Source organism: Podarcis tiliguerta, assembly GCF_965153285.1.
Source record: "Podarcis tiliguerta genome assembly, chromosome: 3".
NCBI lineage: Eukaryota > Metazoa > Chordata > Lepidosauria > Squamata > Lacertidae > Podarcis > Podarcis tiliguerta.
In genome coordinates, this window is record NC_139536.1 from 79,311,617 (window position 1) to 79,324,440 (window position 12,824).

At 41.5% G+C, this 12,824-nt stretch overlaps 1 protein-coding gene across 1 annotated transcript in view; it reads left to right on the forward strand.

Annotated features, from left to right (window-relative positions):
* Nucleotides 1–496: 496 nt before the first annotated feature.
* Nucleotides 497–12,824, forward strand: part of IBTK (inhibitor of Bruton tyrosine kinase) — a 44,033-nt gene continuing 31,705 nt past the window's right edge. Inside the window, exons 1-6 of the mRNA XM_083431141.1 lie at nucleotides 497–729; nucleotides 7,780–8,446; nucleotides 9,915–10,011; nucleotides 10,532–10,656; nucleotides 11,172–11,282; nucleotides 12,255–12,425. Coding sequence (XP_083287267.1) covers nucleotides 8,123–8,446; nucleotides 9,915–10,011; nucleotides 10,532–10,656; nucleotides 11,172–11,282; nucleotides 12,255–12,425 — 828 coding nt within the window. The 5' untranslated portion in view covers nucleotides 497–729; nucleotides 7,780–8,122. The remainder of the gene's footprint in view (nucleotides 730–7,779; nucleotides 8,447–9,914; nucleotides 10,012–10,531; nucleotides 10,657–11,171; nucleotides 11,283–12,254; nucleotides 12,426–12,824) is intronic.

Genomic DNA, 12,824 nt, shown 5'->3' on the forward strand with positions numbered 1-12,824 from the left:
GGGGTGTCTGTGTGTGTGTGTGTGTGTGTGTGTGTGTGTGGAGGTCTTACTCCTGAAGGGACATAAGACAGGAGGGGTGCGCAGTTTTCCTGAGGCGACACCCATTGAAACAAGAAGTGGCGGCTCCGCAGCAAACGGCGAAAGTGGTTCACTAGAGCCCAAGCCTGAAGAGCAAGTCCCCTTTTGACAGACCCCGCACCTAAGCAAACACGCGCAGGGTTGCGCTCTCTCCGAATTGCTGCCTGTGCTGCTTCGCTCGGGGCAGTTTAAAGCTATTTAAAGGGGCTTGGCTTCGGGGGAAACAACCGCCGGCGGCGACTCGGCGAGGGAAGCCGTCCCTTAGCCCTTCCCCTCCTGGGGGACTCTTCGCCCTCCCTCCTGCCCGGAGAGGGCCTATTGCGCGTCAGCCCCTTACAGCTTCTGGCTCCCGAGGCAGAAGCCGGAGCGTTGGCTCCCGCCGGCCAATAGGCGCTCTCGATACTCAGCGCTTCGCCCAATCGCGCGCTCCTTTGCTCCGCTGTCCTCAACCTGCCCTGTTCCGTCTCCTCCTGTGAGGGTTTTGCAGCCGTGGCCGATTCCTTCCCTGGCTGCCTTGGGCTCCGCTCTCTCCCCTCCGCCGTCAGTCGCCCTGGCTCGGCCCGGAGCCCTTCGGAGACACTGAGGATGAGCTTGCGCGGCTCCCAGCGCGTGTCCTCTTGCGACCGTCCCAGCCCATTCATCTAGCGACTGGTGAGGGGGGAGGTGCTGCGCTCGCGTGGGGGGGGGGAGACTCTGCTGGGGGAAATGGGGGGAGGAGAGGGCGGCGGCGGGAGGGAAGGCAGGCATGAAATAACGTCCCGACCTCGTCCCCCAGCCTCCCACCCCCCCCACCTCCGACCCTCGCCCAGGCAGTGGCCTGGGGGCTTCTGGCAGCTGCATGGCAGGTAGGAATTCAACAGGTGCAGACGGTCCCAGTATGGGCAGGCGTTGAACGGAAGAGCTGCACCGATTGCATTTCTCTTCGCCATGCAGTTGGTTTTCTTCCCAGACTGCAGAAGCTCTGCCAGAAAAATAAAAGATGGCAATCTGTGGGGTGGGACACACACACACACACTTCAGGAAAACTGAAGCTGGACACCTGTATTTTTATATAGGGAAGAAGAGTCCCTCGTCTCTCTCTCTCTCCCTCTCTCTCTCCACCTCCCCCCCAGAAGAAATTGTATATGGAAATATATTTTCTGGATGCTTTTACACCTAGTTTGCAGGATTGACTTTCAGGGCCACTACTGTACCCTCTGGTTCCTTAACATTTTGCTAATAGGACTTGTAATTTGAACTCCGCTGCAAAACTCTTTTGGGTAGTGTTGCTTTCATTGGTTCCAAGGGCAACATGCTGAGGGCTGTTTTGCATGACAGTTTATTTCTGACAGATAATGCTGAGGACACCTTCCCCTTGAATGTTTACACTGTCTAGGTCAGGAACGCCTTGCTCTCCTTACTTTGATTGTGAGATAATTTATTGCACACACACTAGCAGAGCAGGTCATCTCTGTTTAATGGAATGTACAGCTTAGAAAGAAAAGTACTGACAATACAGTGAGCAAAAGGAATCTAATGTTCTTGGGTGTATAGGCGGAGTTCAGACCTCTAAATCTTGATTGTATATGTCAGCTCTGAAATGTTCACAAGATGCCCCAAGTCTCTTCATGAATTATGACATCTCATTGTTTTGTTTTATTTTTTGTTGTTTCAATATTGCATTGATAATTGATTTTTATGGAATTGGACCTTGAATTAGACCTGCAATCAGTTGAAGAATAAAAGCTATACATGTCCAACTTGCTGCTCACATCAATACATTGACTGCAGCATCCTGCATCAGGTCCACATCAAGTACATTACAATGGTCTATTCTAGAAGTTGACAGAGAATGGATACCTGAAGCCATACTATCCCTGTTCAGAAAAGCCTGTTGTAATTGGTGCACCAACTGAAGCTGGACATAAGCACTCTTAGCCATTAAAGTCACTTGGGACACAAATGTTCATAATAATAATGTCCATAATGGTTCTAGAAGCGACCTGCAAACTACAAACTTGCTCTTCCAGGGGGAGTGCAACTGCATCTAGAGCAGGTTATTGATATCAATAGGGTTGTCCTCTTCCCTAACAAATGCCATTAACCAGGTGACCAAGGCAGTTTTGATTGCAAAACCAGGACTAAATGCAGATTTAAATGGGTCTAGTTCAGTGGTTCCCAACCTTTTTTTGGCCATGCCTCACCTAAGCATCTCTAAAATCCTGATCCCACCCCCCACCCCATGACATATAATTCTTATTATTCAAAAAGTGAACTCCTATTCAGTGGAGGAAGCCTAAAAGGCCATTAACTGTTAATAACTCATTCTCAAATTGTCCCCCTTAAAAATCAAATTGCCCCCCTGTGGAGTGTGTGCCCCACGTTAGGAACCACAGGTCTAGATACACTGTTTCATTAAGCATGCATGAAGCTATCCCACTAAAACCTTATCTATCACCTTGCCCAAGTAGTGATGGGGGTGGTAGTGATTAAATGCAAATTTGGAGACAATGACACCAAACCAGCGTTTTTCTGTATCCCCCTTCACACCTTGTCTATTTCCTCTTGAGCTATTTTCAACTGCTCCTTACAATGGCCTTCCCCCAAACCTTGTGCACTCCATGCATGGTGGACTCCGTCTCTCAGTTCCTGCCAGTTTAGCCAGTAAAAATGATGAGAATTGTAATTCAGAATGTCTTGAGAGCAGCAGCTCAGCTGTAGTGGTGGTTTCAGAGCAGTGATTTAAAAATAACTCCTTGGGAATGAAGACATTGTGCTGATTTTTGGAAGTCTCCTTTTTATTGAACTTGAATATTCAAAGGACTAAAGGCAAAACCTTAGCTACTTGATTTATTCCCTAGTCAAAAGCCTAAAAGCATGAGAAGAAAGGAGTAGAGAATTTAATATTGTAAGCATGTCCAATCCAAGATTCTACTTCTTCCAAGTTGGCAACTCAACTGAGCAAGCAATCTGAAGGAAGCATAGCATAAACCATATAAGCTAGTGCACTAATAACTACTGAGAGTTCAACCTTAAGGAAACAGGATGCTGCCCTATACTGAGTGAAACCGTAGGTCTTTCTAGCTCAGAATTGCCTACACTGACTGGCAGCAACTTTACAGGTTTTCAAATGGCAGCCTCTCTCTGTCCTACCTGGAGATGCCAGGGATTGAACCTGGTACCTTTTGTATGCAAACATGTGTTTTACTACTGAACCATACCTCTTCCTCCAGAGTGCTTCTTCTATAGGACAAGAGCTTGCATTGATAGAAGCTATTTGGTATTGCTTTTTGACTTCCTGGGATTCACAGTGGCCTGGGGCTTGATCAGAGACTTCTTTGTTCACAGTCTCCTCACTGTACCCTTACTGTTGTTTGTGGACATCTGGGTGTTGTGGGGGCAGGGGGGTAGGGTAGAGGCTGTGCCAATGCCTGCTTATATTGTTGTGTTTGCATGGTTGTTGGCACTTTAAATTGGGTTCTCTCCTTTAATGGATGGAAAGGACTGTGGGGCTGGTACATAGCATACTGTTGTTTGACATTAGAACAAATAAATGATTCTAGTCTTTCTTGCATGACTGGCCACTCCTGTTTTTTTCCTATTACCATATTACCTCCCCTTGGAGGAGCAGGTTTGTAGTTTGCAGGTTGTATCTAGAACATTATTGACATTTGTGTCCCAAGTGACTTTAATGGCTAAGAGTGCCTATGTCCAGCTTCAGTTGGTGCACCAATTACAACAGGCTTTTCTGAACATGGATAGTATGGCTTCAGTTATACATCTTCTGTCAATGTAGGAGATTACCTGTATTTTGTTAAATTATTAGATGCACACTTTCCTACCTTTTGAAGCATCTGGTGTTGATCATATTTGAGATGAATCGTAACTTTCCAGTAAATGCTAGAATTCAGCTTTCTTGCATTTCCCCCCCATGAGCTGATCTGCTTGGATAGTCATTTTCGTTTTAATGTTCATGATCCCTTGAATTCTGCTTTGTATTAAGATTTCTTTTTGATGTGTCTTACCTAGAGATTTTTAGTTTTGTGCTCATTTCCATGACATGTGAATATATTACTGTTAAATAATAACCTATTGCCCACTTCATTGGCAAGGAATGCAGGCTGGCTTACAGTGAAACAGATATGTGAGCCAACATTTACATGTTGAATTTGTCTATCACTATTACACCACCTGTGAAGCAACAGATAAGAGAGAACTGCTGAGTCAAAAATGCTTCATGATGTCAGCAGTTTACTTTTTTATAGCAAGCTCCTAAATAGTACTCTGACTAATGTTGTCCTGCCTTCCAGTTTGTTCCCTCTGTGCCCTTTACTGTCAACTCAACAAGTTAAGTAAGTGCTGCTAACCCACTTTTGGATTGTGGAGTTTGGCAGTTACAATACATTAGCTGTATGCTTTGTCCCTTCAAACTGCCCTCCCCAATTGAGAAGTATAGTTTTGAAAGGGAGGCATTTAAGTTTTAACTTGACAGCCATTGAAATAAGTGATAAAATATGCTTGCCATTATAAATCTTAGTGCTGCAGATGTTACAGAGTGTGTGTGAATTATTAATATACAATATAATTCATTGCAAATTGACAGGCTGTCTTTGGCATTTGATAGTTTGGTTCCACTTCAAGTATTTGATGGTTATATAACCAATATTTGATATTCTGCCCTTTTCCTCTAATAGAATGATAACACTCAGTGGTTCTTTGAAAATATCATAGTTGATGGGGTGAAATATTTCTAGATCAATACTAACTATGAAGTTTGAGAGTTTGTAGTGAAAATTACCAAAATTTATGTTAGCCATGCATATATATATATATAATGTTATTTCTACATTGCCCATGGATTTTTTTAATCAAGTGGTTTATAATTTTATAAATAAATACATATAAGCCCACATGACCACAGGGAGAAGAGCAGAGAAAAAAAATGCCATGGTGCATCTGTAACAGTGAAACTGGACACCTTCATCTGCTCCAGCTGCAATAAAACATCTCTCTCCTATATTGGTCTCTACAGCAACAGTAGGCACTGTAACTCTCCAGCAGTTTGAATTTACCCCCGTTGGTGTGCTCTTCCATTGTCTCTCAAGACAGATGGATGCCAACAACATGCCTACATAATTTGAGAGCTGGCTAGTGTAGTGGCCGACAGGGTGTGGGGGGACAGGTTTCTCACAGACAGATGCACAGAGCAACTTCATTTGCAAGTACACTTTAACATTAAAAAGTAGTGAAGGCAGGTTCTTGTGAAATGCAATCAGTAAGCACACATATCACTTCAAAAATTAAAAAGAACAGGTTTTAGCCCAAGTTCTTTTTGCCTGATTAAACATGAGGCCAGGCATATAAAGAAGCATAAAGAAAACATTACCTGTGTGAGGTTTATGTACTTAGTGTCACATTTAAACCTGTTTGTAGGTGTCTACTTAGTTTAAATAGAACACCAATTGCATGAAATCCCATATGGGTACTCTGTGTGTGTGTGTATGTGTGTGTGTGTTTACATGCTGGTGTCATATTTAAAAATGGACACGAGTGTGTGAAATATGAGGCAGGGCAAGTCAGAGACCATATAAAACTTGAAACAAATATGATGATGAGTTGCATCAGGCACCAAGCCACAACTGCTGGTAATGAGCAAGTAAGAAAAGTCCCTAGTTAGAGTCTATTTCTCTTACATGTCTGGCAATAGCCTCTTGATTGCTTTGCAGTTTTGGTCACTCAGTTTTAAGTCAGCATTTGAAATTTTGTTTCTTCTACATGAAAACTTGTATTCAGAGGGATACTGCCTCCAACAGTGGGGGCAGAACATAGCCATCATGGCTAGTAGCCATTCTGAATTTGTCTGTTCTAAATCCATCTACTTTGGTGTCCATGACTATATCTTGTGGGTGTTTAGCTAAGCACTGTGTGAAGAAGTACTTGAAGGAAGAGCCATAGCTCTTAGTATTAGAGCATCTGCTTTGCATACAGAAGGTCCCAGGTTCAGTCCTCAGCATCCCTAGGTAGGGCTGAGAGAGACCTCTGTTAGAAACGCAGGAGAGCCACTGATGGACCAGTGGTCTGACTAGATATAAGGCAGCTTCCTTGGTACTTTGTTTTGTATGCCCTAAATCACTCAACATTCAGCTTCATTGGATATCCTTGAATTCGAATAGTGAGAGAGGAAGAAAAAACTCCCTATCTGTTTTCTCCATACTGTGCATCATCTTTGCCTTTCTATCATGCCCCTCCTTATTTGCTTCTTTTTTCAATTAAGAATCCCCAAATGTTGTAACTTTGCATCATAGGGAACTTGTTTCACCCCTTGATCATTTTAGTTATCCATTTATGAACTTGCTCCAGCTCTACAGTATCTTTTTTGAAACAAATTAAACATTATCGAGACTTAGGAGTCATAGAGTGAGATACTTTATTAAAGCAATGAAAGCATAAGATACTGAGGTGGATTTACTTTCTGTTTTCTATAAGTTCAGTTGTATGTTCAGTTATATGTATGTCACTTGTTGCTCAAGTCTGAAAGCCAAAGTTGGAAGGGGGAGATAGAGTTAATATTGCCTGAGCATCATGTGATTTATGAAAATTTTGAACAGTGCAGTGACGAACAAAGTTAACTTGAGAACATAAAAATGCAAACAAGGTATGGATGTAGTATATCTCCAAAAGCAAGTTCATATAATATGTCAGTAAATTAGTTAGTGAATATGTAGTACCTGGGACAAATATTAAATATACTTAAATGTATGTATAAATAGAATAGAAGCATGTAGTTTAAATCTTGTTTATTTCCATATCTTTTTTTAAGAAAAAAAATGTGTTGGTACTTATTATGTTATTATTTATTAAATTTGTCAGTCACCTTATTCTTGCTCAGGGCAACCCAAAGCGACTTACAGTCAAACACAGACAATGAGCCCCACATTGATACTGTGCTTTCAAACCAAGAGGAAAGAGAAATACATTAAAAACATCCCACTTCTGAAAGGTCGCTGTCACAGATAATTAAAGGCCAAAGGCCTGGTTATAAAGAATAGTTTTTGTCTGGCGCCTAAAGGTATATAAAGATGGAGCCACGTGAGCCTCTCTGGGGAGAGCATTCCACAAACGGCAAGCCACTACAGAAAAGTCCTGTTCTTGTGTTGCCCCCCTCCAGACCTCCCATGGAGAGGGCTCACGAAGAAGAAGCAGGCATAGCTTGTGTGTCTGTATGATTTAGTTATTGCTAGGGTGGTGCAAGAAAATGCTTGAAGGGTGAGGGTTTCCAAAGAGATGGGGGAGAGGGGTAGGTGTAATGGTAAAAAATGAAGTGTCTGCAGAACACAGAACATCTTTCTGGTCTTAGAAATCCAGTTCAGAGTTTCAATTTTCTATCGAAATGTTTTGTGCTTCCTCCTGTATCTGGCATTGTTGAAAATAAAATGTCAATGTGATGTCTGTTTGCTCTAGCACAATTAACATAGTACCGGTATCTCTTTGCCAGATGGGGGCGGAGTGGAGTTTCACATAAATTCCCAATTTGCATCTGTATTGGAATTGTTTAAGATGTTGTTTTGTTTTTGTTTTATCCATTCTTTGCTGCCCTCATCTCCTTTAAGAGGGAGGCCAGGAAAAAATAATCAATCAATCAATTAATAAATCCTTGAAACACAGTTGCTGATATTCAGAACGTTTCCTAATCTCATTTTTCTCCCATTTCTCTTCTTGCAGATTTCCCTTGCAATTATGGATATCTGAAAGAACTAGCCAGTGTGGAGGGGGAATCCCCCTCCTCACACCTTTATTGCCTTTTGGAAATTTTTCTTCCTTGACTATAATACGGTATTTTGTAGATAAAGAAATGAACTCTTGAATTTATATCGATGAAAATATTTATTTTTTTAAGTGCCAAGCCTTAACAGCACAATAATTCCCATGGCAGCTTTCTGCAACTGAATAAAGACTGTACCTAAATCATGATTTTCTTGTGAAGAAGGGGCACAAAGCAGAGTTCCCTTGTGTGTGTTTTACAGGGGTTTCTCTTGTACAGTGGAGTAGTGCAGTAAAGCGTAAGATGAGTTCTTTGATGCCTGACTGTACGTTGAAGTGTCGATCACTGCAGCATGCTTTGGATATCGTTTCTGTCATAACTCAAGGGAGTGAAGGCCAAATCAAGGCCTTCCTCACTTCTCACTGCTACAATGCTGCAACAAGCAGGGATATTTTTGGCAGGAACGCCCTTCATCTTGCCTCTTCCTGTGGTAAGAAAGGGGTGCTAGACTGGCTGATAGAAACAAATGGAGTGGATTTGTTGGCAAAAGACAAGGAGTCGGGATGGACAGCTTTGCACCGTGGCATTTTCTATGGTCATATAGACTGTGCGTGGTCGCTACTGAAGGTTGGTATTTTGCAATTCATAGTTCCGTTATGAATATGCATTTGGCCTCATGACTTTAGGAACCAAGCGCTGAGCAAAATCAGACTGTACTGTATATAAGCAGTTGGTTGGACCCCAGTGTAGTGCTCAGGTGATAGAATACCGCCCACTTCTGCCAAATCCCATGTGGTCATTCTTTCAGTTGCACATATCTTTTTGTCAGGTTGTCATGGTTTGTTCAAATAAAATCAAACCAGATTGTTCTGTTGAATAATATGTAGGGGGAAAATCTTAACAGGAAGCCTTTTGTGTAATGTTTGAGTCTGATGTCAAAACAAATCATTCCCTGCCATTGCAGGCAAGGTGGAGGCAAGGTGAACTACAGATGGCTTCAGGTTTGCTCTAGGTTTTTGTCTGTTTGTCTCATTGTTTTCTTTTTGATCCATTTGAAGTTGTTTTCAGCTGAAGAACAGTTCTAGGTTCTCCTTGTTAGTCTTCTCTAAACTGGTCTCCAAATGTTTTGGACTGCATTTCACAACACAGTTGTGCCTCCTGAGACAGATGGGAATTGTAGTACAATGTATCTGAAGAGCACCAGGTTGAGCAAGGCTGGTGTGGGGCTTTAAATGTAACTAGCCACAATTTGAATTGTTCTTGCTTCCTTTTTTTGTTAGAATTATTTATATCCCTCTTTTCACGATACATGCTCTAACCAACTGAGCTACCTAGCTATCCAAATAATTCCAAGGCAGCTTACAAATAAGGAAATACATTAATGCAATGCAATAAAAATATATACATATAAACACGTAATTATCACGCTCCTTCCCATAGAGCACTCGATGGCAGAAGGCCCTGTGAGAGAAGCAGATCATTCAGCTGAGCCATGCGCAGAGGTGGCCTTTGCTTGCCTCTCTCAGGATCTTTCTCATAGATCAGTTGCCTCCTCAGCTGTTGTTGGACTACAACTCCCATCGTCCCTTTCTACTAGTCCTGCTAGCTAGGGATGATGGATGTTGTAGTCCAACCACATCTGGGGACCCAAGTTTGAGAAAAAATTACACAGATCATGTGTCAGTGGACCCCTTTAAGCTCAACAAGATATGTGCCCAGTGCCTACATAAAGTTAGCCTATCAGCTGTCTTCAAAGGCAGCTCACAGCATATAACACATTAGACCCGTCTGAGGAGAACTGGGTGGTATATCTAGAGGTGCCACAGCTGGTAGAAGGAGTGCCCTTCCATCGTCAGACTATGAATCTGATCTTTGGAGGGAGTCCCTCATCCCCCAACCAAAACATAAAACTGTTCACCAATAATACCTGTGTCTTGGCAGGATGCTGCTTCAGTTTATGAGTCTATTGGAGGTTTCAGACACCTATAAAAATATGAATGAGCTAATTTAGATTAGAAGATGGATGAAATAAGAAAAGAAACCAGATTATCAGTTTTCACTTCCTCTCCTCTTTCTCTCCTCCCTTTGCTCTCAGCATGGTGTCAACTTGTATATGCAGGATAAAGAAGGCTTGTCTGCTTTGGATCTTGTAATGAAGGACAGACCAGCCCATGTCATTTTTAAGAATACAGGTATGTCACCATAAGAGGATCATTATGCTTACTGATACTTACTGCACAGATTTGAACATGAAGAAATAAATATATTTTGAACATGCAGAAAAAAGGTATATTTTAGAAAATGTATGTTTTATGAAGTGCAGTGCAATGTTAGGTGTTGGATGCTGGGTTTGCCTCTCCTCTGAATCCATAGGGGCCTAAATCGTACCTTAAAACACCAGGTTGAACCTACATTTATTTAAATTGTGTGTGTACATGCATGCCTGTTGGTACTTAAGCTATGTTCATTGACTTAGTTCTCTTCCATATATATCTTGAGAATGTTGGGATTATGTTAAACTATGTAAATGCTCAGGTATGTAATTTTGTTGTAATAAAAAAACTGATAGTCTTGAGTTTTCTAGGCCTTTTGCCTAGTTTTGCAGGCTATCTGGAAAGAATCCATTCAACAGAAAGTAGAAGTACATTTAAAATAATGCATCGTGTGCATATGTGATTGAGGATTCAAATGGAAGTCATGATTTTGTGTTAGATCCCACAGATGTCTACACCTGGGGAAACAATATAAATTTTACTTTGGGACATGGTGGTCAACAGAGTAAACATCATCCTGAGCTGGTGGATCTCTTTCCTAGGAATGGCGTTTATATTAAACAGGTAATTAATATATATACACATCAAAACATGCTGGATTAGCATGGTAAACTCCCTCAAGCCCCCCCCCCCCTTTCAAAGCATTTATTTCAAAGCAAATATAGGGCTTAGTCCCAGGTCTTAGACCTTAGAATCCCAGTTGATCATGTGTCTTTGCTTCTGTCCTCCATCCTCTTCCCCTTTTTTTCCTGTGACTTACAAAGCAGAAACAGCCCATTCCCTGCTTCTGTTCTTCCACCCTCTCTCAATACACCTGCCATTAAATCTCAATAGCTGGTGTGGGTGGGAAAGCAAGCAGCCTCAGCATCTTCTCTAGTCTCATCAGTTGGTTTGTTAGCGTAAGTACACGCCTTTCAGCATTTCCTTTTCCAAAGAAAATCTGGTTTAATTACTGGAATTTTCTCTGCTCCTTTTGTTAGTTCGTTATATATTACTTCATGGCGATGATAATAAGTAATGTTAATTCATGATGCAGCTCAAGTAACATTGTTAAGGACCTTTTCCTCTCTCTCCTTTAGGTGGTGCTCTGTAAATTTCACTCCGTGTTTCTTTCCCAAAAAGGACAAGTATACACATGTGGACATGGTCAAGGAGGACGCTTGGGTCACGGTGATGAACAGACTTGCTTGGTATTTTAAAACAAATTATTAGGTTATGAAAAAGGAAACTGGTTTCAAATATTGTATTTGGCCCACTGAGCCATCTTTTGTACATACACAGGGTTTTTAAAATTTTAAGTAATTCCCCTGCAGTGCTTCAAAAATTGCTTTTGACACACTGTCAGAAGTAGCTGCTACTTTAGTGCAGTATGCAGCTGCTGTTTTAACAAGAGAGCTAAAAGCATCATTGTCTATGCAAATTGTTTCATGTTCAGATCTTCTGCAGAGTTCTGTGTTGCTGAAAATCATATTGCTTATGATTTTCAACTGAGTACCCTCTAAATTATGCCATATTTAAACCAAATTGGAACAATGCTCGAGGATAACATATTGTTTTAATTTCACAAGAAATAAACTAAATTCTCCTGATCCCTTGGTTAAGGGGGTTGTGTTGGTTTTGAGTTTAACCATGAGTGACTGAGGACTCAGCTAGATTGGTAAAGAAAAAGTGATTTATATGTGTAGATTGGTAAAGAAAAAGCGGTTTATATGTGTTGTATATGTGATATAACATTTTGTCACCAGATGGCACTGTGGAGTGCCATTTTTCTCTTCCTGTTTTCCCTGTTTCAGTTTACAACGTGTTTAACTGAACACTTCTTTGATGTGTCTAGATCCAGCCTAAGTGGCTTTGATTTTAAATGGATTCAAACTTTTGCCATCAGTTGAAGCATGATTAGTGGAGACCACAAATTTTGAACAGCTATAATGGTCAGCTGAAGTGTATAAATATTTCAAAATGGAAATAGTTTTTTAAGCCTGGAGGATTCTAGTGCATATAAATAGTAAAGCTTCTCGATCTTTTTATTAGAGACGTTTGTGTGTGTCACCTAATATATTTTACGAAATGGTTTTGCTTTGTTCCTGACAAAGTTGATGTACGTCTTGACTGAGGGAGGCATGTCTGAAACACAGGTGCAATATTTTCTTAATCTCTCTTAGATTCCCAGACTTGTGGAAAGCTTGATGGGTCACCAGTGTTCTCAGGTGGCAGCAGCGAAAGATCATACGCTTGTTTTAACAGAAGATGGATGTGTGTATACATTTGGCCTGAATACTTTTCATCAGCTGGGTGTTCTTCCTCCTCCCCCTAATTGTAATGTTCCCAGACAGGTAAAATGGTCTTTTTAATAATTGGATAGTTTTGGCATGCCTGTAAATTAGGGATGGATGTGTGCACATGTTCCCATGTGTACATGCTGGTCAGTGCTAGATATACTGCTGCTGCTTGATAGATGATATCTATTGCTGTTGCTGGAAAAAAAATATTTCAGATTGCTTAAGAGAAACATCAGATGATTAATCACCTGGACGACTCCATGGCAGTGACTTATTCGTAGCCTACACAATCCTTTAAATGAGGAATGTGCATTTTTCAACAGTACTTGGCAGCATCGCATGGCGGTCTAAACTAGGAGCAGCCTGAATGTTTCTGGATTACAATTCCTATCATCCTTCACCACCACCCATGCTGGCTGGGGATGATGGAAGTAGTAGTTCAACAACACTTGG